General features: G+C 45.9%; 6 protein-coding genes across 7 annotated transcripts; 4 read left to right on the top strand and 2 right to left on the bottom strand.

The window, feature by feature from the left end:
- The first annotated feature begins 326 nt into the window (after positions 1-326).
- Positions 327-1,856, top strand: PV06_11319 (uncharacterized protein). The gene is made up of 2 exons (XM_016412969.1): positions 327-1,389; positions 1,455-1,856. The coding sequence occupies exons 1-2, from the start codon at positions 497-499 to the stop codon at positions 1,795-1,797; spliced, it is 1,236 nt and encodes a 411-aa protein (XP_016256644.1). The 5' UTR covers positions 327-496; the 3' UTR covers positions 1,798-1,856.
- Positions 1,857-3,712: 1,856 nt separating this feature from the next.
- On the bottom strand, positions 3,713-6,202 carry PV06_11320. 2 transcript variants are annotated; one of them, XM_016412971.1, is made up of 6 exons: positions 6,003-6,202; positions 5,673-5,926; positions 5,504-5,615; positions 5,188-5,442; positions 5,028-5,126; positions 3,713-4,974 (listed from the first exon to the last, which is right to left on the bottom strand). In XM_016412971.1, the coding sequence occupies exons 1-6, from the start codon at positions 6,110-6,112 to the stop codon at positions 3,918-3,920; spliced, it is 1,887 nt and encodes a 628-aa protein (XP_016256646.1). In that variant the 5' UTR covers positions 6,113-6,202; the 3' UTR covers positions 3,713-3,917. The 2 variants fall into 2 exon arrangements, with proteins under 2 accessions (XP_016256646.1, XP_016256645.1); XM_016412970.1 differs by having other exon boundaries at positions 5,673-6,202.
- A 364-nt stretch (positions 6,203-6,566) lies between these two features.
- Positions 6,567-7,648, top strand: PV06_11321 (uncharacterized protein). Its single transcript, XM_016412972.1, has 2 exons — positions 6,567-7,169; positions 7,221-7,648. The coding sequence occupies exons 1-2, from the start codon at positions 6,697-6,699 to the stop codon at positions 7,330-7,332; spliced, it is 585 nt and encodes a 194-aa protein (XP_016256647.1). The 5' UTR covers positions 6,567-6,696; the 3' UTR covers positions 7,333-7,648.
- Positions 7,649-8,300: 652 nt separating this feature from the next.
- On the top strand, positions 8,301-11,094 carry PV06_11322 (uncharacterized protein). Its single transcript, XM_016412973.1, has 2 exons — positions 8,301-8,978; positions 9,072-11,094. Exons 1-2 carry the CDS (start codon positions 8,440-8,442, stop codon positions 10,618-10,620), a joined length of 2,088 nt encoding a protein of 695 aa, XP_016256648.1. The 5' UTR covers positions 8,301-8,439; the 3' UTR covers positions 10,621-11,094.
- Positions 11,095-12,141: 1,047 nt separating this feature from the next.
- PV06_11323 (uncharacterized protein) lies at positions 12,142-15,105 on the top strand. The gene is made up of 6 exons (XM_016412974.1): positions 12,142-13,693; positions 13,780-13,907; positions 13,983-14,434; positions 14,492-14,524; positions 14,580-14,637; positions 14,690-15,105. The coding sequence occupies exon 1, from the start codon at positions 12,569-12,571 to the stop codon at positions 13,649-13,651; it is 1,083 nt and encodes a 360-aa protein (XP_016256649.1). The 5' UTR covers positions 12,142-12,568; the 3' UTR covers positions 13,652-13,693; positions 13,780-13,907; positions 13,983-14,434; positions 14,492-14,524; positions 14,580-14,637; positions 14,690-15,105.
- Positions 14,222-14,443, bottom strand: PV06_11324 (uncharacterized protein; the record flags this gene model as incomplete). The annotated part of the gene is made up of 1 exon (XM_016412975.1): positions 14,222-14,443. The coding sequence occupies one exon, from the start codon at positions 14,441-14,443 to the stop codon at positions 14,222-14,224; it is 222 nt and encodes a 73-aa protein (XP_016256650.1).
- Positions 15,106-21,209: the final 6,104 nt, after the last annotated feature.

Genomic DNA, 21,209 nt, shown 5'->3' on the forward strand with positions numbered 1-21,209 from the left:
TGAGAAAAGCGGGGCATTACTTATTAGGATACAAGTATCATGTAGAAAGTGATCTTATGGTGTGGGAAAGGCACCAAGACTAGGGCCCTAACCTGGCCCGCCCCGGTTGGCAAGCAACGAAGCTACACATCAATTTGCCAAGGGTAAGATTGGTGAGAGCAAGTTTCCAGCCTTTACGACTAGGAACACTCGGCCGTGACCTCCAGCCCACCCGGCTCAAGAATCTGTGCTCGAATGTCTAAGCGCTGGAGATCCAGCTGAAGAGTCGATAGTTATGTATATGTACTGCTTAAGTCTTACTCTAGTTGGGCTTCATCCAACCGGCAGCCGAACGCATTTGATATAGGAGGCATTTTCAATTTTTCTTTTCTTAGTTGATTGAGTGAAGTAAGTAGAGGTTGCTGCTTGCCAATGCTCCTACTTCTCCTTCCTGCCTTCATCCGGTGATCGAAAACCTGAGCTTTCTCGTATTATTCTTCAACTACTACACGAGAGGATGAGGAGGTGGCACTGGGCCGTGTTCATATTGAACAGCTTGCTGTGCGTGGCGCAAGACACCATCATTGACACCATCAAGGCTGTTCCAGAACTCTCATCTCTGGCCGAATACATCTCCAAGTCTCACGAGTTAGCCTCGTGGCTTGAAGAGGAAGAAATCACTCTCTTTGCGCCACGCAATGAAGCATTTGAACAGTCGCCAAGTTGGACTGTCGAGGGCTCAGACGAACTCAAACTCACAATCCTCTCTCATCACGTTGTGAAAGATGCCCACCTACGCTTCTCACCTGGCAGGAACTTCTACCTTTCGACTTTCCTCCCGCGGGTGAAAGGAAGCAAGGTTGAAGGGGGAAATCTCCTCATTGCAAGGGCCTCGGCATGGTCCAACGTCACAACATTGTGGTCAGATCTCGAAAGGCCGTCGCAAACAATTGGGGCTGTGATCCCATGCAAGAATGGAGCCATTCATATCCTCGATAGAATGTTGACACTACCCTTAAATTTCAGTCATTCTTACACCAAAAGTCCCATGTTCGGTCCCTCGCCGTTCGTCGGCTCCATCTTAACGCAGCACGACTCTGCGCAACTAGTTCCAATTGATCGGCTTCGGAACGTCACCGTATTCCTTCCTATCTATCATGCTTTTCGACAGATTGGGAATTTAGTGAACCAGTGGTCAGCCCATGAACTTCGCGAAATCCTTTCATATCACGTTGTAGACCAAATCGTTCTTACGGACGCAAATGGTCCTCGACCTGGGATATATTCTACGCTGGAAGGAGGGCAGGTCTCTGTCTCTGCAGATGGTCAGAATACTTTTATCAACAATGTTAAAGTGGTCGGATCAAATCACTGGATTTTCGAGGGGGGCGTTATCTACACTATTTTCGGGTAAGGCTCGTCACTCGACTCGTTGTTGCTACGAATGAGGATTGAAGATTCTAACCAATACGCAGGGTCCTCAACCCACAAAATGTGTCGGATGGTTCGAGACATGTTGATGATGGTATATTATTCCCTGGCGCTTCATATACTTCAGATCTTGTATTCCCAACTTCTACTTACGAAGCGATCAAGAATGATGAAATGCACTCGCAATTCGAGGGAGCCATCATGAGGCTCGTTTTGGCTACGGTTGCTGCGATAGGACTATTCTTCATGTATTTAGGTTGCCATTGGGTCAGAGCCAGAGCTGGAATGGTCGGCAGACGGTGTGGGAAGTCTACTCCTGAGACGGCTCTGCTGGAAAAGAGCTTTCTGTCTGATCAAACAAGAAGCTACCTCACGTTCAATAGATGAGAAGCTCAGAAGAGATACCATCACAAGATGACTCGAAGGCTTGCTTTGGAGTGCGTAATGGAAAATACATTTAGCGTGTCATGATATCCGGAGACTGTAGAAAGCAAGACACATGGATTTCGCTTGTATTGGGCTTCGTCTGCTTGACAGGGGCCAGCGAACGCCAATGATAATAACGGAACCCCACGATATACTGTACTGTACAAAATCGAGTTGGTGGGAGAAGCCTAGAGCCACTGGCGCAGGCGTTCCAGGCTGACGGTGGCATCAAAATTTAATTTATTGGTCGTGAGTCCACTGACAGGGTCAGTACCCCTATCGATCGATTTTATCTGCTCATTGGGACATGGGCCATGTCATTTCAGGGTGGGGAGACATGCTCAACATGCTCTTGAGCATGTTTCCTGGTGCCTCGATAGATTCTGGTCTGTCTCTGCATTGAATCTCGGCCCCGCATCCCACAAAGGGCAGCGGTACGAGTAAAAGCATGGAATGCGAAGTTTAGAGTACAGCAAAACTGTCTCCCAAAAGCCCCTGCTCTCACTGCCAACATAATCCACCTGTGGAAAAACGCTTTGCAAGCAACTTCAAAGACGACTATGAGAAGGTCGAAATCCATCAAGCCAGTGGGAGCAACCCATGGCAGCGCTTCACGGACATGGGATGAGGATACAGCACGCAGCGGTCCCGCTTTTTCACCAAGACCAGCCTCAGAATACAGCCTGTGGGTGGGCAATATTCCGTCGTCCGCCGACATCTTGAGCATAAGAGACTTCTTTTCTCGACCAACCACTCAGAATTTAACAAGTATCTCCTACAGTCCGGAGAGCAATTATGCGTTTGTAAATTTCCACAGCGAAAGAGATCGCATCGAAGCCATTGAACGTGCGGCGTCGACGGTATTCCAAGGGCGGCGGCTTGATTGCCGCCTGCGGACTGCTTCAACATCAAGATCTCTCAAGATCAGCTACGGCCTGGCACATCGCCCCGGAACAAGACCCGCGATTCTCCAGCACGAAAATGATACACGAAGACTAGATCGGGAGCTCTCCCATTTTCCAGAGTTTGTGTGCTCTGAACTCAGAGTGAACAAATATTTCATCATCAAGAGCTTCTCTTTAGAGGTTATGTACCATAGTCTAGAGACCAATCGATGGTATATCCCTCGTCGACATGCCCACCGTTTGAACGCAGCATTCCAGGTAGGTTGCATGAAGATCCGCGAAGAGATGCTGCTCACACATATGCTCGCAGACGGCGGGAAAAGTATACCTGATCTTTTCGGTCACTGGGTCTGGCTCATTCTTCGGTTATGCCGTCATGAAATCCGAGATCGCCTGTGAACCCGAGGGGTACTGCGTTGCCGTCGACCGAGGCAGAAATCCACCTCAGGCCGAAAGACGCCGTGCATACTCGGTAACCGCTCACGACAAGATCATTCCGAGCCCACCTGTCTCCCAAGGGACCGTTGTATTCCACGTCAGCAGGAAACTGGTTGTCTGGACATCTGAAAGGCTTAGCCCTGCTGTCGAGGCTGGCAAAAGGCCGGGGTCCGAAGGAAAGCCTGCCCTTCCGTCCAGAATGACCTCGAACTCTAACCATCAAGTGGCATCCGAAGGGAATGACTCGGTATCTCACCAGGCTCTTGATACCTTGTTCGTCCATGACGATGAGCCACTAGATCGAGCAACCTTACTCTCCAAGCTCGCGCAATTTGGAAGTCCATGTGATATTAAATGGATGTCGTCAACGGCGATCCCTTTCGAAGACATCAGAGGAATTAGAAACCCCTGGAATGAAAATCGAGAGGTCCATGTCGCGAGGAATGTCACGCCCCTTCATCCGCGAGCTGGGTGTGATCTCCTCAATGTCTGGAAACAAAAAGGACAAGACGAAGTATGACATGAGATATGCTGCGGGAAGGCCTTTGAAAACCAGAGTCTATCATTACACGGGCCGGCGTAACAGCTGATGTGGAATTTGAGCATATTGTTTGCAAAGAGCTACACTAGGTTACAGCCTTTCCTAAGTCCAGGATATGAAATGCTGAAAGCAAGGCCGTTGCTACATAGGTCTTCCGCTTCAGGATTTTGAAGGACCTCGAGCTTCTAGGTCTGTTCTCAAGCCCATGAGAAATGCTCGAGATGAAGATACACTCCTCCGGACGTTGGCTTCTTCGCAATCTCCAAGTTTGCCTTTGCAGCCACATTTCGAACATCGTTTTGCATCGTATTAGGCCCGCAGACGAAGACGCCTAGAGATTGCCCAGTCTTTCTCGCCGTAGCGGCCATGTCGCCGACCATGGCAGGCAACGGGGGCCGGCCGTGGAATTCCTCACCAAAGTCTCCGATCTTACTGGTCGGGCCTAGGGCCTCGTTGCCCTTCACTGTACGATTCTGTTCTTCTGGGGAAGAGGCGTCCTTCTCGACATCTTTAGGAATGTCCTGTGAGTTTGCCAGAGCCTGCGCCTCCCCAGTTAGGTAGACTTGTACATCAATGTCAGAGTTTGTATCAGGCGATGGATGCTTAGATAGCAAATCCCTAACGGTCTTGTGGAACCATAAGCGTGTAGCACTGTCCCGGGTAGCCAAGATCACTCGTAGCGATGAAGGCCTGTTTGTACGACGGCACACACGGCCAGCGTTACTTGGTGATTCTTCCTGAGGCTTGGCGTTACTCTCAGCCGATGACACCCGAGATCTCACGAATAGCTCAATAAAAGGCAAAGTCCACCCAGCTCCTGAGCCTCCGGCGATGACTAGGAGACGGTCACTGCCGAAGTACTTGTGGAGGTCGATACCACCATATGGTCCATCAACAAGGACAGGGGTTGTTACACCAGGTTGTTCCAGAGCACGATCGTGTAAGTGAGCAGTCAACCCCCTCCGGTGGCGTATGTAGAAAGTTAAGCTAGAAGGCTGGTCTGCTGAATCTGATGGTAGAGAGCATATCGTGAACGGATGAGAGGTGAGGGCCTGAAGACCAAATCCACGGAATCGGAGGAAACAATGCTGCCCAGGGACCCAGTCAAAGGTTGCCGGGATAGCGATGCGAGTGAAATCGTTTTCTTCCACAAAAACCCGTGCCTTTTGGCTGCAGCCATGCTCGAAGCAGGTCCTGATCCATGAGAAGATAAAACACGGTACATAAACTGCAGCTGTTGCGATGAAATAGTCCCTATGAAACAATTAATGCTGCACATACTCAAGTTTCTGTGCGGAGGTACACACCATGACGTTAGTGTAAAGTCGCAGTGAAAGAAGAAGATTACGACGAACACCACAACTGAGAAGAAATGGGAGGCCTTGAAAAACTCATAACCGACCTCGCTGACTTCCAGTCAGCAACGTGATACCCTCAAAGACTTCTTTGTTGCGTGAAAATCCTTACCGCAGTGGCCCAAAAGAGGCAATCGTGAGCCATGCCTGAAAGATCAGGGCGACAATGCCAGTCCAGTAGAAAATATTGCCCATGGTGAATTGCATCACCATATCGTGGAATCTGATATGGTATACAATGAAGGGAAACGTGTGCATCAGTGCTAGGATGAAAAAAGCGTACGCTGTCCACCGATGGAGCACCTGGAGCTTTTCATGCGAAACCCCGGTGAGAAGAGTGATCCAGTTCGCTTTGGTCGCGGTTGCACTATCGATCGAGTTGTCAGCAGAGACAAGATTTGCCTTGTAGGAACTTCCTGCGAACGTACAAGACAAAGGGCATGCATGCCAAAGCCATCCAGCCAGACCGAGTACCCAGCGGTGGAGAACCGCCAAAGTCCAGGCTAGACCAGTAGTAGGGTCTGGGAGCAAGGTCCATACCTGCAACAGGATGTTAGTAAGTTCAGATTGCCACAGGCAGAACAATTGACCGCTTACAAAAGAAGAAGATGACGCCAACTAGAGCCAGCAGCAGAAGTCCAATTGGGGCGGAATTCCATCGCAGCGATGCCACGTGGAAGCCGCGATAAGAGAGGTATCGGATCACAGCAGTGGCTCTTCGTAACAACGACGGGCCTCGATCAACATTGGTTCCCAAGACGCGTGACAGAACATGGCCGATGATGAAGATTCCAATGGAGCACATGAAAAATGCAACTGTTGGCAGAGCATAGACATGGTCGGCAATGTACCTAGATTGGGAAGGCTGGTGAGCGTCTCGCACAAGCTCTCTTATCGAAAGAGAAGTCATGCATTCCTTAAACTTACCAGAAATGCCAACGTTCTTTATAATAATCACATTGCTCTGGTGTGAATCCGTCGCATGTGAATGCGCGACTGCCATGTAACTCCACGGGTTGTGAGAGCCAACTTGCCATTTGCGCTGAGATGCTCAAGTTGCACTGATGTCGATATCAAGCCCTGTAAGAAAGTGAACTCAGCATGAAGTAGAAGAACAAAAAGTCAAGCTTTACTTGGGCGGCTGAAGCTCATGATACGCCCTGGCTTGAGAGGCTTTAAAATGCCCCAATCGTTCTCGCCTGCACCCATGGAAAATGTGGAACCGCCGAAACCACGTTGGATGTAGAGCCGAATACTACAAGCACCAGGGTCCGCAGAGTAACCCACTCTTCCTCAGTGGCGTGTGAGGAAAATGTGCTCACATTGCGAGACGGCCAATAGTGCTGAATTCCAGAATACACTAAGGTTTGGCGAAAATTTGCTCTCGGTTGGGGCGCAACATTCTCCGTCACCAAGCCGCAAGCCTGCTTACTGGATGCACTGCATAAATGTCGTTGCGAGGCCACAAAATCCATGATCCCTCTGCCCACCTTCTAATCTACACTAAACATACACGAAATCTCAAAAGTACCAGCGTTGTTCTTCAGTCTTTACTAATCAAAGCTGTTTTGCGCAGTCGACTTTTTATTATCGTGTACAGGACTAGCTGTGTGCCCGCCCCATGGATAGCGGTTCAATGTCGATGAGCAACATGGATATGAGTACGACCATGTCCATTACCATGTCCACAACTGGATCTCCAACTTCTACCATGAGTGGAATGTCGATGGCAAGCTCAACGGGTAGCTCGATGCCCATGTCGTCGTCTTCCATGATGGGTATGGATTCAATGGCCATGGTGTTCTTTACCTCTTCAAGCACGCCTCTCTATTCATGGGCTTGGACACCAGACACCACTGGCCAGTACGCAGGAACCTGCATCTTCCTGATCGCTTTCGCAGCTATCTTCCGAGCCTTACTAGCAGTCCGAGTACGGTTCTATGACTTCCTTGCCTTGGCAAAACACCGACAATATGGTGGAGTGAGCAGCCAACCCCTCACCGATGCAAAGCCCATCTCGAGACCATGGAGAGCCAACGAGGCCGTGATGATAGCTATGGTTGATGTTATACTTGCCGGATTGAGCTACTTGCTGTGAGCGAATCCCACGCTAAGGGTAAATCATATGTACTAATATTGCTACAGGATGATTGCCGTGATGACTATGAACGTGGGATATTTTCTGTCGGTCCTTGCCGGGGTATTTTTAGGCAGCGTAGTATTTGGACATTTTATAGCGAACTCAGCTGCTCATTGATGTTGCTGATATCTAATGCGAGCCTGTTGCATTGCATCCATGAATTGAAAGGCTTGATTGTGTTCGAATACGATGATGCTGTCCTGGGAATTGAGCTGCAGGCGCGGCGGAGAGATCAACTCAATTCTACCAAGCTGGGGTGTTCATGCGGATCAGAGTCAATGTACAATCTCAATTTGAACAATCCTGAAAGTCGCTGCTGGCCAGCTACTTTCAGCAAAACGAAGTCCAACCAGGAGACGTTTCGATTTGTCTTTTAGCTAAGGAGAGTGTAACTACGTTGCCAACATGGCCCACTCAAACTACGTTCAACCACGATAAGTTCTCGTATGCCATAACTTCTTTCTGAAATACCGCAAATGGCTTTACTAGTACCGTACGGTGATTCGAGACTTACAATACGCAGCATAAACCACATGAGTTCCATTAAGCAGTCTTCGTCTAGACTGATTCGTCCCAAAGCAAGGGTCCGACACAGTGGTATTCTACTGTGATGTGGCTGCAAAACTTGCTCACAAAACTTGCTCATCTTCGGCTTATCCACTTCCTGTGCGGAGGCCGCATGCATGACTGCTCTCATTTGGAAGGAGAGTACTCGTATCCTTGTCTCTACCGGCTTATAAAAGAATAACACTGTGTTTGCTGGAGCGTCTTAGTGGAGTTGCGAAGATCCGTCCCAGGTTTGACAGACAATCCAGGCGTCTGGATCTGGGCATGGAGCAGGGTCATGCAGTCAGGTAGCTTATCACACCCGTTCGTTTTGCTTTTGAAGTCTCGCCAATGGTCTTTTCCGTTTGTCTCCTCCAGTGATTCCAGGCTCTCATGCCTAGGCCATTCTGAATCGTGCAGTGTTTGTTTTTCGTCTCGCTTAGAAAGTTGAGCAATTTTCCGTGCGAGAGGGGAGGTATGCACGGTTAGCTAGCCTTCTGCTTGCCCGCCAATGTTTTCCAATGCTTAAATTCGTTACAGTCAGCCCGGAAGAGCCAGAATCTCAAGTGTATTCAAACGATATTCATGCCCTCAGTATAAAGTGGCCTATTGCCTTCAAACCTACGTTTCCATCGCAAATCGTTTTCTGTCCGACCATCCAAGACTAGGGTCATAATTATGAAGTTCTCATTGTTATGCCTCTTGGGGATCTTGTCCTCCGCGATTGCAATCGGTCCAATCCCTATCACTCGTACTGGTCTTGCCGGCCTTGACGGATTTACGTTTTACGATCCCTACTGTGCTCATGGCTGCTTCCGGTCCTTCTCCCCCTTCAAGCTACAATGCTCCGCAACTATAAGTCCAGGAGGCCACACGACCGCCGGCGATGCTGCGCACAACCTCGCTGTGTGTCGATCCTCTGACTTTCCGTTCTTGAGCTCCGTAGCATGGTGTATACATCTATACTGTCCTGACAACGTTCGGGCTTCAAGGATCGAGAAGTTCTGGGAGACAGCTCTCACGGGAGATAGCAGTGTTGTTCCAAAATGGAGTTATGGCGAAGTTTTGGCCAATATCACGGAGCCACCGACCATGATGACAATGGACATGGACATGGTGTTGAATATGACAATGCTCACATCCTATCACACCTGGCGCATCACTCAAGATACCCTCATATACTTCTTTCGCGAAACGGCTCTGGAATCATATTTTGGGTAGGTCATTTAATTCCATATTGCTTTCCATGTTCCCACCACTCCCAACTTCCCCGACCGATCTTTGCGCATGCTGACCTCTGAGAACCATAGCCTGAGCCTCTTGCTAGCAGCGTTCGCGTTGCCTCTGGTCCTGACATGGCTAGACTACCTTCCTTTCATGACTGGCGCACTTGAACGACTGAAGCCCTGGATCTATCCAAGCATAGTGGGGACCTACCACAATCGACCCCTCCCGTTTTTACTCGGTAATGCGCCTACTGTGGGCCAAAGTCTTTATATTGCGGTGCTGTTCCTTCTGAATATTATATTCCTTGCGGTCGGCTACAAGACACTCTGGCCCCACGAAGAATTTCAATGGTACAAAAATCATTACCAAGAGCTCATGGCTTACCTAATGTGGCGCACTGGTGCTCTAGCCTTCTGTCAAATGCCCGTGTTGTTCCTCTTCTCGAGTCGGAACAACATTCTGCTGTGGCTGACTAACTGGTCTCACGAAACCTACATGCTTCTACATCGTTGGCTGGCCCGACTTTTCCTCCTGCAAACTCTTTTGCACTCAATCATTTCGTTGGTCTTGTATCAGAATGACGGATATTATGTATCGACGGTGGGAACGCCATTGTGGATCTGGGGCTGTGTTGGGTCAGTTGCTGCGGTCATCATCGTGCTCACAAGTGTGCTCATTCTGCGTCAACGAGCCTATGAGCTGTTCCTCATCACTCATGTTGTCATGGCCGTGATTTGCGTGGTCGCCTGCTGGTACCATGTCTGGTACGATGATGAAGGATGCTTTGGCTATGCGACGTGGCTGTATGCCACGTTTGCCGTTTGGTTCTTTGATCGGATGGTTCGTGTGGCCCGCGTGTTGAAGGCTGGCATCCAGCGTGCCCAAGTGACCGATATCAACGCGACTATTGCCCGCGTTGATATCCCAGGAGTCCGCTGGGCTGGACCAGGACACTGCGTATATATTTATTTTCCCACCCTCAGCCCCCTACGCCCTTGGGAGAACCATCCATTTTCTTTAATCCCAACTCCAGTGCTCAGCAACAGTGCACACAGCAGCCAGACGACAGAGCAAGCCGAAGAAGATTTGGAGAACAAGACAGCAACAAATGTAGGCCACAAAGTAGTCCACAACGGCGGACTTTATACAAACTCGGGTCTGACCTTGTTTGTCAGAAAGAAGATCGGGATGACCAGGTCCCTGAGAGCACAGAAAAATCTCCTAGCCTTCGTCGAAGGGCCATATCCTACTATTCCCACCAAGAAAATCCTCCAAAGCGACCGGCTTCTCCTCATTGGGGGTGGCATGGGTATCACAGGTCTTTTACCATTCTTCTCGTGTCATCCAAATGTCAAGTTGTTTTACAGTGTCAAGGAAGGCGACAAATGCATGGTCGACTCACTGAGCACTGCGCTAGACCGAGTCCGAGAGAAGGAAATCCGCATCGGGCAGAGACTCGATATCGCCAGGTTGCTCGAGGTAGAGGCAAGCCTCGGATGGTCCAAGGTCGCCGTGGTGGGCTGTGGGCCAGGGGAGATGTGTGACCATGTTCGAGCAGTCGTGGGCCGGCTCGGAAGGCAGATGGCAGGGGATTGTTCGTTCGAGCTTGAAATAGATGCATTTTCCTGGTAACGAGTCGGGCTGGGAACAAACGACTAAACCACCTTGCGTCATTCTGCATGCCTGGGAGGAGTTTCACAAAGTCCAGCAAGCTTTCGTAGGCTTTCCGCGCCGCCTGTTTTCAGGATTGTCGGGGTCCTCAGCAAGCAATTCCGGCAACGTTCGGTGACGAAGTCATCTAGTCGTTCGATGAGATCCCAGATACGTCTTGAACGTTTGCGGCTTGGGCATTTGCTCGCACAATGACAGTTTTGTTTCATTCCAGCACACTGATATCGAAAAGAGATCTCTTGATGGTCGGATCCTTGTGAAGAGACGGAGGTTGGCCTGTCATTCAGAGACGGAACAGATGTTTTGTATCAATTTCCACTACGTGAAGACTTCCTGTCGTTTGGGAGCATAATCACACTATTTGGAACGATTGCTGGCCATCCAGATAAACTTTTCGATTTCTCAGATTCATTTTTGCTCGTGTGCCTTATGAAATCAAATGCCCCATCACCGATAGTCAGTGGTCAAGGAATTGTTTCGATGAAATCGGAAGAAGTTGGCCTCCTGAGCACATCGAACTCAGCGCCTCTGGAGAGGAGTGAGTACACGAACAGAGCGGCGTCATTCGAGCCGAGCGCCCCAGATACATGTACCGTTACTCATCTATACAAAGGTAAACAAGTTGAGAACGTGTCGCCATGAGCTCGGTAGATACTAAAGGGCTATGGTAATAGGAGCTTGCTCACAGTACCGAATCTCGGGAGGTAGAGGTGTATCCACGACACCAAGGAGACTTTCTGGTGGAGCTGAAAACTTGCTCACAAGTCTCTCTTGCCTATACCAGCATGCAGAGTCTAACAAGTCTGTGCACACATTCTGCACGTCGTCATCACCAGGACAAAAGATTGACTATCTTTCTCTACGTTTCTTGTCCGCATTGCCGCCAACTCATGTTGGGCATGAATTCCAGGTATCGTACAAGCCTGAACTTCGATAGTAGATTGAACGTGACTGAACCATTTGCAGGAAAATTGCCCCTCTTGCCTGCTTCGGCAGCTAGATACAGTTTAATGAAGTGACATATATACACACAGCCAAGTGAAGCGGTGCGGAGGGAGCTGTTTGGACGGCATCGATATAGATACGTGTATATCTTCTCATCATTCTTGTGGTAGAGCTTAATCAGATCTTCTGTTTGGCATGAAGGTCAATACCCGATCAGCTTGGACGATCTATTGTTCTCGAGGATCCTAACCACATTTACAACCCTTCTAGAGCCACTCACCACTCCATACAAACAAAGATACTTATGTAGGTATCCACAAGGTCCGTACCGGTACAACATTCTATAAACTCTAAATGGTGGGGCCTTGGTTGTCCCTGGCAAATCTGCTCGACTCCGTTGTAAATGTGCTCACCCTTCTCGAAGGTGTGCCAAGTATTTCGCACAGCGAGTCAAATCAATAATCCGCAGGCTTCCTTATCAAACCTTCATTGGCAGATCTAAAGGATAAGAAGCAGAGGCGCCAACAGATTTGCAATCAAATCTTCACCTTGTACAAAAGCTGTGAGGTCAGTGGTCCCCAGGTAGCGCTTGCTCCGCCGTAAAGAACAGCAACCAACTTTTACCACACTCTGCAAATTTCTGGACGAAAAAGTGTGCCTGCGCTCAAATGACTGTTTCTCTTTCCGCACAGCACCGCCGGAGGATCCTCCGTGTGCTCTGTATGTCTTTGCTCCTGGACTTGGTTTGTCACCTGTCACAGAATAAGGACGAGGTGTGATTTATGCGAAGCAGGTCTCGTTCACGTTCATCCTCCCTCTTTTTCCTTCGCTACTGGAGTTCTACCAGGGGTCGACGGCACCGCCATCGGCCGGTCTTAGCCACATCCTGTCTTACCTCAACCAGTACAAGAAGTCCTTCGCCGCGCCCATCAGTGAGAAGTACGACATAATTCTCCTCGGAGGAATGCTGGGGTCGCTCTTCTCGTTCCTTCAAGCAATTGCAAGCCCTATTATCGGTCGCGCGTCGGACATGTTCGGTAGGAGGCGGGTTCTGCTCTGGTGTATGTGCGGCAACGTTGTGAGCGTCACCCTATGGTGCTTTGCTGTCGAGTTCCGGATATTTTTGCTTAGCCGAATCGTGGGTGGATTGAGTGAGGGCAACGTCCAACTGGCCACGGCTATTGCCACTGATATCAGCACACATGAGGAACGAGCGTCCACCATGGCTCTTGTGGGAGTCTGTTTCAGTGTGGCCTTCATCCTAGGACCAGCCCTAGGGGCCACGCTGGCGAGCGTGAGCACATTCAGTGCCAATCCATTTGCGACGGCGGCGGGAGGCTCGCTGGCCCTGATTGTGGCAGAAACACTGTATCTCTACCTCTGTCTCCCAGAGACAGCACCCATTAAATCCTCCGTCTTAGACCGTCAGGCCGACGAGGTCCAGGTCCACTTGATGCAAGGCTCCAAGAAAAACCATACAAATCCCCCGTATGTCTTGAACCTAATCCATCTTGTCTTCCTTCTCGCATTTTCGGGTATGGAGTTCTCTCTCCCGTTCTTGATCACATCAATTCTGTACCCAACACACCCAGCACCAGCCAAGATTAACGGACGCCTCCTCGGTTTTATCGGTCTGATCGCCGCGGTTCTCCAAGGCTCGGTCGTGCGGCGCCTGACGCCGCTCGTGGTTGTCCGGTCTGGCGTCGTGTCTGCCACTCTGGCTTTTGTTTTACTAGCCCAGGTCCAAAGCACCGTCGGATTGTATTGTGCCGCTGCACTACTCGCCATCACCTCTTCTACCGTGGTGACCGGTCTTAACAGTCTTGCAAGCTTTGAATCTGGAAAGGACAACCGAGGGGAGATCCTAGGAGCTTTGAGAAGCTGGGGCCAATTGGGCAGAGCACTAGGGCCCCTACTCTTCTGCACGCTATTTTGGGGGGCCGGCCGCGAGAGTGCCTACGTCACCGGGTCGGCCGTCATGCTTGGGGTGGCACTGATCGTGTTCGTTGTCCTGAAGCCCCCAAAACGGGCCTCCGCCTCGACATGAAGCCTGGGAAGTACATGAAGAACGGAGGTTCAAGCCATCCGGGTAAGTGATCCACATCGACAATAGTCCTCACAGGGGCAGTGAATGTGGGCGAATTTCCTGGTACAAGCATGGCTGACGCCACACAGCGATCATGAATGACATTCGTAGTTGACCTGCTTTTCTTTGTACTCAAACTGAACTCCTACGTCTCAAAGAGTAGTTGTTAATGTATATTGCTGATCAGGAGCATCGTATGTTGAACACCCTATCGCTGGTAAGGCACTCATCGCCCCCATTTGATATCAACACGATCCTCCCTCATTCGCTTTCATTCACTGATTTGACCAAGAGCCAGAGTTCTGTCAACCAAACTCATACAACATGACCCTTGTTCTGTTTGATGCCCTTCACATCCATGTCTTTCCACACGAGAATCGCCACCAACCCCAGCACCCAGGTTGAGACACCAGCGATTAAGAAGTATCGCCATGTGTCTCCGTAGGATCTCTGGACTTCCAAACGGGTAGGTGAGCCCCACTCATAAGATAGCTGTTGTGTAATATCGCTGTATATCATGGTAAGATTTCCTTAGCTCTCAGAAGGGAGATCCAGCGCGAGTTTCTCGGGCATTGTGCCTTGCCAGATGGCAGAAGAGATCTTATAACCAACGGAAGTGCCAATGTCACAACACAAATTCAGCAAAGCAATACGAATGGCAAAGTATTGTTGTACAGAGGCAGCAGCCAGAATGCCAATCTCGACCGTGAGCTTCAAGATGCCGAATCCAAAATTGACAAAATGGTTACTCATGGCCACATAATCCACATATTGATTAGGCTGACGGAAATGTATCATCAGACCTGTACCAAGGACAATCAAAGGGAAACCGAAGTGAGACTGACAAGTTTATAACGTCCGTGGATAAGATGATTGACGTAGCGACGAGATTCATGACAATTTGTGCTACAATGCCTCCTTGGACAAGGTAACTTGCTTGGGTTATGGTAAGGCCATTGACCATTTGAAGAAAGGAGCTAAAATAACCATTCTAACAAGTAGTGCCCATGAATAGCGCAAATCCAGTGATACAAGGACCGAGGACTGTTCGATCTCGAAGTATTGCCCACGGAATAAGGCGGACGCAGGCAAACAATCTCTCCCATATTACGAAAGCCGCAATCAATATGATTCCGATGACGAGAAAGCAGATGATGAGAGCAGATCCCCAACCTTTGGCTTGCTAAGTGTAAAGATTGAATGGGAGAAGGAAGAAAGCAAAACCAGCGGATATACACGACAGACCGAGGACATCAAACTCGTGGATGTAATAAACTGCAGATCGCCATAGTGTAGGTCCACTCTGATTCTGGCTTGGGATGATGCCTCGCTTCTTAGCTTTCATGCAATGCACATGAAGAGCATAAACAAAGGAAGAGTAACTCCTAGAAGGAGAATAACCTTGAAAGTTGGTGTTGACAGAGTTATCGTTGAGTGCGTTACCATGAAATATGTCCAAGCCAAGGTCGACTTTGGGATTCAAGTCGTTTTCTGTTCGATGACCCTGGCTGGTGGCTTTCGTCTAACTATCGATTGTCGACAAGCATCAGCTACAAGGGTTTCCATGCTCTAGACGAATTCTTATTAGTTTCTAATAAAACTCCACACATTAGAGCGCACTAGCTATGTCTAACAGCTAGAGTATAGGAACATGAAAGGCTGCCTAACATCATTGATGAATGTAATAAATGATGCTTTCGCTGTCATCGATTAGCAAACATGAGTTTATTCATCTTTCTAGGAGAGACAAAACTGACTCCATTACTTTTTGTTCTTTTGTATAGAAACTACTGACCTTAATAGAATTGAGTCTAATAGAATGACTTGCATAAAAGATCTGACGCGGACTCAAGAGACGTGGTATTTTTTTGGTATCGCCCAAAAATACACAACAAACTACTTGCAGCTTAAAAGCGTACTTTGGATGGATGCTCTTGCATGCGGTTCTCTTAGTGTGCCTTTAGCCTTGCACAATTGTGCGGCGGACAACACCACCTATATCATTACTAGCCAATCAGTCCTGTCGACAAGCGAGTTTAGGTTGTGCAACTGGTCAGTGATGGAAGGAGCACTTAGACGGCACGTGACAGTTTAGTATGCTATCGCGTCATAAACGGTTGCACTCCGTACTGATAAGCTAAGATCATGCTTACACATCCTCGCGTCCACTCGTGTCAAGTCCGTGTCAACTCGGTACACCAGCAACAGGTGGGATTCAACATCTCCTAGTTCTTGGTGATCTCGTCTTTTATAGTAACCTCTTTATTTAGGCCCTAACGAGCATTTTCGTGGGTACGACACCTTCGATAACACGGCCACAGATGTTGTCTGCGCATTGCGAATTACAGAAGGTCTCGGATTCTATATACTAGAGAAAGTCCTAGCGGCAACTAGTTGACACTGCTAGATTTATGTCACTAAAGACTTGCTTCGCTTTGGAATCTGGCAACCCCATTGCAAGTAACACCAAAGTGTTATGAAAAAGCTTGTCCTGTTATCATCGTCCTCTATGCGTCATATGCTCTCATTTTGTTTCTCGGTAGACTCCTAAAAGCGGTATTGACGGGAAGGACAAGCTTCGTTATCTCTAAATGCGAACTGAAACCAGCAATGGAAGGACGGCTTGAAACAGAAAAGGTGTCGCGAGAAGGTGTTACGGTTGAGAATATAGATTGAATTTAATAGGTCTTCCATTCGCTCATATATAGCGTTACGTCGGCTTGTTCTCTCTTCTTAGCGGCCGTGTGCACCTAATATTCTACTCACTGTCGCTACTTAGCGAGATAGTATTTATCTCATTATTATCATTCTCTCGAGTGTTCTAGATCTTATTGCTAGATCTAAGATAAATATCCTAAATATCGCCTTCTTAGAATCTTCGTTTGTACTAAGGGCAATCTTTGCCTTGTCCAAGCCATAATTCCAAACATTCTCTGTAGGCACTGTGATAGCATAGAACCACGGCATTTTTGAACGCCACCATATAGATATTACATCGTAAGTGATTAACCTTTTTTAATTCCTTATGCGTAGCTTTTAAATCATTGCTCACTTCTTGATTCCGGATGCGTAGTAGCCTGTTCTCGTTCCTACACTGTCGTAATTTATGAGTTTATAGTCAGAGCTTTTGCCGAATACCTTTGGCGATACTTTAAGGGTCTGACTAATGGCGTCTATCCTGAGTGATATGGCGATCTAGTTCAGCTTGTTTGGCCAGCAATATTGTCTTTAATTGTTGCGCCTGCGTTAACAGTGAGGAGGACTTTCTTTTCATGTTAAAAGCACTATTTATTACTGAATTATGTTGGGCCTGAATTTCGCGATCAGTGTCGTTAAGAAAATAATTCACGTTAGGAATAGGCTACATTTTGTGCTTATTAGAGAATGGCGGTACGATTAGGGAGTTAGACACATTAAGAGGGATAAAGGTAAGAGTAGGGGTAGAGCGCCTTCTTATACCTTAATAGTTTAGTAGTTTTATAGCTACTTTATAAGCTTGGTCAGGCGCCTTTACGATTTACTTCCCAGGATTGTTAACCCCTGAGAGTGTTATGCCTAGCGAATCAGCGGACCAGCAGCCATAATAACGTATGATGCTAGTGCTGCACGGAGGATGTCATCACGTATCGGCGTAGTTTTGACTAAGAGGCTATGTGCCTATTAGTATCTAGAGTCTATTGTATTTAATTAATGTGCGCCTTTGATCCGTAGTGCGAAGAATAGGGGTGACTTTGAGATATCAGAAGAGACAGTGCAAGGTTGCCTAATTACGCCCTTACAGCTAACTGAGAATACTAACTTTAGGTGGCCAGGGTAAACGCGATAGTTAGTCAGGCTGCGAGCAATAGATATATCTACGCGCTAGAGAGCGAATGCGTAGTGTAATTTGTCTTACTTCTTAAACCCTCGTTATCCTTCCGTTAATTAAGTGAAATTCTAGGCTCAATTAAGGTGATCTTAGAATTAACTCCTAGTTAACACTTTTCATTTTGACTAGATTAGAAGTAGGCTATAGTGATAAAAATTTAACCCTTATAGTTTACGGGAACCCTTAGGTTATATATTAAGTAGTGAAGGCCATAATAACTAGAAAGACTTGAGATGCATCACTACTTATGCAGAAGCTCTATAATCTGTTTACTCTAGTGTTTAAGCTAGTCACTCTACTGTTTAAGTAATTGCATAAGCTCTTTTAGTTATTACTTAGAGTTTTTTCGTTACTATTCTAGCTAAGTCACTAATATAGTCTCTTGATTCTTCGCATCCTTTCGTTATTACTTGGATTCTTTTCGTTATTACTTAGAGTCATTTCGTTACTATTTAAGCTGCCATTATAGGTTCTAAATCATAATTTAAAACTCGGCATTTAAGCCCCTCCCTCACTATAGTTTGCGAAACCCCTTATCCTAAGATTCGGGCGCACTACTATTATCCTATAAGCTTTATACGTTAAGGTTATTAATGTTAGCTAGTTTAAGTATCCTTATAAGCGGATTAGGTAGCTTATTAATTATGGTAATGAGTCACTTAAGTAGAGCTAAAGTAAAGAGTTAGTAAATGTTAAGAGTAAACTAGTAACTAATCTATCTATATTCGCCCAATTTATCCTTAACGTTAAGTTCTTTAATAGTCTCACGATAGTATAACGTGTTCTCACCCTATAGCTTAGGATAATGAGCATAAATACACACGCTTTAGTTATCATGTGAAATGGAATATCCTAATGCCCTTCTATGCACCTCTAAGGCATGATTAGCTTTGCGAAAGACGTCCATAATTCCCCGGAGAGTAACGGTTATACTATGAGTATTCGGTTAATCTACTAAGTTAAGTCCCTACTTCTCACACTTTATCTCACTAGTCATAAAAGGAAAATAGATATCCTCACACACAGTATAGTATAACTTCTTTAAAGGTTTAATGCGGAGCTTTCAGCGCTAGATTTTAGTAAAGTTAGACCATTTAAATCTATATATATAATTTAGCTACAATTAGGGTCTATAGAATAAGATCCCTTTAACCTAGGGGTCATTATAACCTTCGATTAGACCGTGAAATTCTTCTTAACCACTAATGAATAGGTTTTTAACTAATAGGATAAGGAGGGGATATAAATTAAAATAGACTTAAGCTTTAGATTGGCCTCAAATCAGAGTCTAGAATTTGTTAAATTAGTCATTAAATAATGAATAATTAGGACGTAATTAGTGTGTATAGAGAAGTTTCTTATATAGTATCTTATCTTCCTTCATGAGACTAGCATTAAATAACTGCATAAAACTGTCTTTTATCTCTAAGATCACTAGGTAGTTTATATCTTTATAGGCTAAGTATTTCTTATTTACTAAAACTATGGATTCCGTGCTATCACCAGATTATAATAGTTAATAACTTAATAAATCTAAGGACTAAGATTATTTTGAGGGTGGTAGACTTATGTTATCTTAGATATCGTATTCTTCGCTAGGTAGAACGCTTAATAGTCACTTCTCGATAAATACACCGCTATTTAATGGTTCTAGAGATAAGTGAGCTCTCTTCGCGGATACGCGCTTAGTGTGTTTATTCGGTAACCTTATCTTTCGTTCTAGTATGGGAGAGTTAGTAGGAGATAATTCGTGACGTATCTATTATACCTTATTAGTATTTTTACTTCTATAGAGACATTTATTATATCTACTTACCTTATCGGTTTTTATGATAGATAGAGATAGAAGCTAACTATATAGCTTTGAGGGGGGGATCTTAGGAGGGCTTTTAGGAGTAAGGTCTTTTACTAAGGAATTCGGAGAGACTTATTAAAGGTTTAATAGGTGGTGAATCTTGTGAGGACGTTTACTGTCTTTACTCTACACAGTGTGTTATTTATTTAGAAAATGTTAATAAATCTGCGTTCCCGTTATTTAAGGCTCTTACTATGTAAATGGGCCTATTTATAACTCTACACGTTCGTGACCTCCTTATTAGTCAATCCTATATGTGTTATAGAGAAGAGTAAGCGCTCTCGCATTAATTAGCACAGTATTATCTCAGTCTCTTAAAGAGTTAAAGCCTTCCGGTCTATTAGCTTAGGAAAGAGCGCAGGCTAAGTGAGGTGAGTAGTACTATTATCTAATTAAATGGGCTAAGTTAGGTGTCATATATAACCTACTGAGGACACTTATTCATTTAGGCTAAGAATAGGTTTCGTATGCGCGTCGCGACACAATTTTTGAACTACGCGCGCCGCTTCATTTGAGTAGGTAGTTCGCTTTTAAGGCTTATCCCTTAAAGGGTTAAAGATTGGTCAATAAAATTTGTACCTACTATTTTTAGATAAGGCTATTTTGTTTACACTATTAACCCCTGGTAGTTATCTTAATAAGTTTTTCCTAACGAGTCCTATCGCCTTTCTCTTATCTCCTACTTCTGCCGCTTAAAGATAAAATGTGCTTTCTAGAGCGCGTAAGGAAGTTAAGAGACTAATAAGCGTTCTATTTATTAAGACCCTCACTATTTAAATCTATCTATTAATTTCGCAGATTAGAATATTAGCATAAAACGAAATGCCTTTCTCTATTAAATAGACTAGATCTAGTTAATACTGTTAATAAGTAGCTAGTAAATTTTATTGTCACTAATTCCTACCCCTTTTCTCTTTAATAGCTTTTGCTTACGAGAGTTATCTCTCTCATTAAGAATAGTAAACTGCGACCCTGTTAAACTTGTCTCTAGGCTCCTTAACGTTTTTAGCTGTGAAACCTGCTCTATTCTTATATCATGGCTACTTCTTCTTTTCCTCGCTTATATCTCTATATAATGACTCTAACTGCTGCTATGCGTCATTCTTTTTCCATTTAAAATTACTTCTCCTTCTCCATTTAATGCCTTTTCCATAAGACTCCTTAATATTATTCACTTATACACCTAGAGAGAGAATAAGAGATAAAGCCTTATTGCTTAGAAGGTGCGGTGCAGACTAGCGAGTAGTGACCACATAAGAGAAGGTGCGCTTACTAATAGGGTTAAGCTTATTAATAGTGACGCAGATAAAGCTATTAAGATATAAAAAATGTGACTAATGTTCTATCTATATATAACTATTAGATATTTAGTTACTACTAAGATTAAGAGTCACTACTAAACTTAATAAGATATAACTAGGGAATAATATACTTTATAGTATATAAATAAGGCAGTTTAAAAGCGCCAGTAAATATATTATTAATGCATAAATACTATCATGAGTTATTATTACCTGTCTAACTTAAGATTGTCTATACCTAGGCTTCTATGAATCTAAGGAGGTCCGTAGGCATTTAAGACCTATACACATATCACGGTTTAAGATCGAGTCTCTAAGCTCTTATAACGGTAAGGAATAAACCGCATTTAACATGGATATTGCTAACCGCTATGAACTAAAACTTATCCTTTCTAGTGTGCAGCATTAGTGCTATTTACTCCTTAAATAGGGTTCTCATTCGTTCTAGAGTTAATTTACTTTATAAGAGAACACTATGGCACTACTGTTATAGCT

This window comes from Exophiala oligosperma, assembly GCF_000835515.1.
Source record: "Exophiala oligosperma strain CBS 72588 unplaced genomic scaffold supercont1.27, whole genome shotgun sequence".
Lineage (NCBI taxonomy): Eukaryota > Fungi > Ascomycota > Eurotiomycetes > Chaetothyriales > Herpotrichiellaceae > Exophiala > Exophiala oligosperma.

What these genes read in the sequence shown, in the direction of transcription:
- PV06_11319 (XM_016412969.1), top strand. Translation starts at nt 497, where the DNA reads ATGAGGAGGTGGCACTGGGCCGTGTTCATATTGAACAGCTTGCTGTGC. An exon ending in GTTATCTACACTATTTTCGG is followed by an intron (nt 1,390 to 1,454) that starts GTAAGGCTCGTC and finishes ACCAATACGCAG; the next exon opens with GGTCCTCAACCCACAAAATG.
- PV06_11320 (XM_016412970.1), bottom strand. Translation starts at nt 6,078, where the DNA reads ATGGCAGTCGCGCATTCACATGCGACGGATTCACACCAGAGCAATGTG. An exon ending in TGGCGTCATCTTCTTCTTTT is followed by an intron (nt 5,616 to 5,672) that starts GTAAGCGGTCAA and finishes ATCCTGTTGCAG; the next exon opens with GTATGGACCTTGCTCCCAGA. An exon ending in GCATGCATGCCCTTTGTCTT is followed by an intron (nt 5,443 to 5,503) that starts GTACGTTCGCAG and finishes CTCGATCGATAG; the next exon opens with TGCAACCGCGACCAAAGCGA.
- PV06_11321 (XM_016412972.1), top strand. Translation starts at nt 6,697, where the DNA reads ATGGATAGCGGTTCAATGTCGATGAGCAACATGGATATGAGTACGACC. An exon ending in GCCGGATTGAGCTACTTGCT is followed by an intron (nt 7,170 to 7,220) that starts GTGAGCGAATCC and finishes ATATTGCTACAG; the next exon opens with GATGATTGCCGTGATGACTA.
- PV06_11322 (XM_016412973.1), top strand. Translation starts at nt 8,440, where the DNA reads ATGAAGTTCTCATTGTTATGCCTCTTGGGGATCTTGTCCTCCGCGATT. An exon ending in GCTCTGGAATCATATTTTGG is followed by an intron (nt 8,979 to 9,071) that starts GTAGGTCATTTA and finishes TGAGAACCATAG; the next exon opens with CCTGAGCCTCTTGCTAGCAG.
- PV06_11323 (XM_016412974.1), top strand. Translation starts at nt 12,569, where the DNA reads ATGCTGGGGTCGCTCTTCTCGTTCCTTCAAGCAATTGCAAGCCCTATT.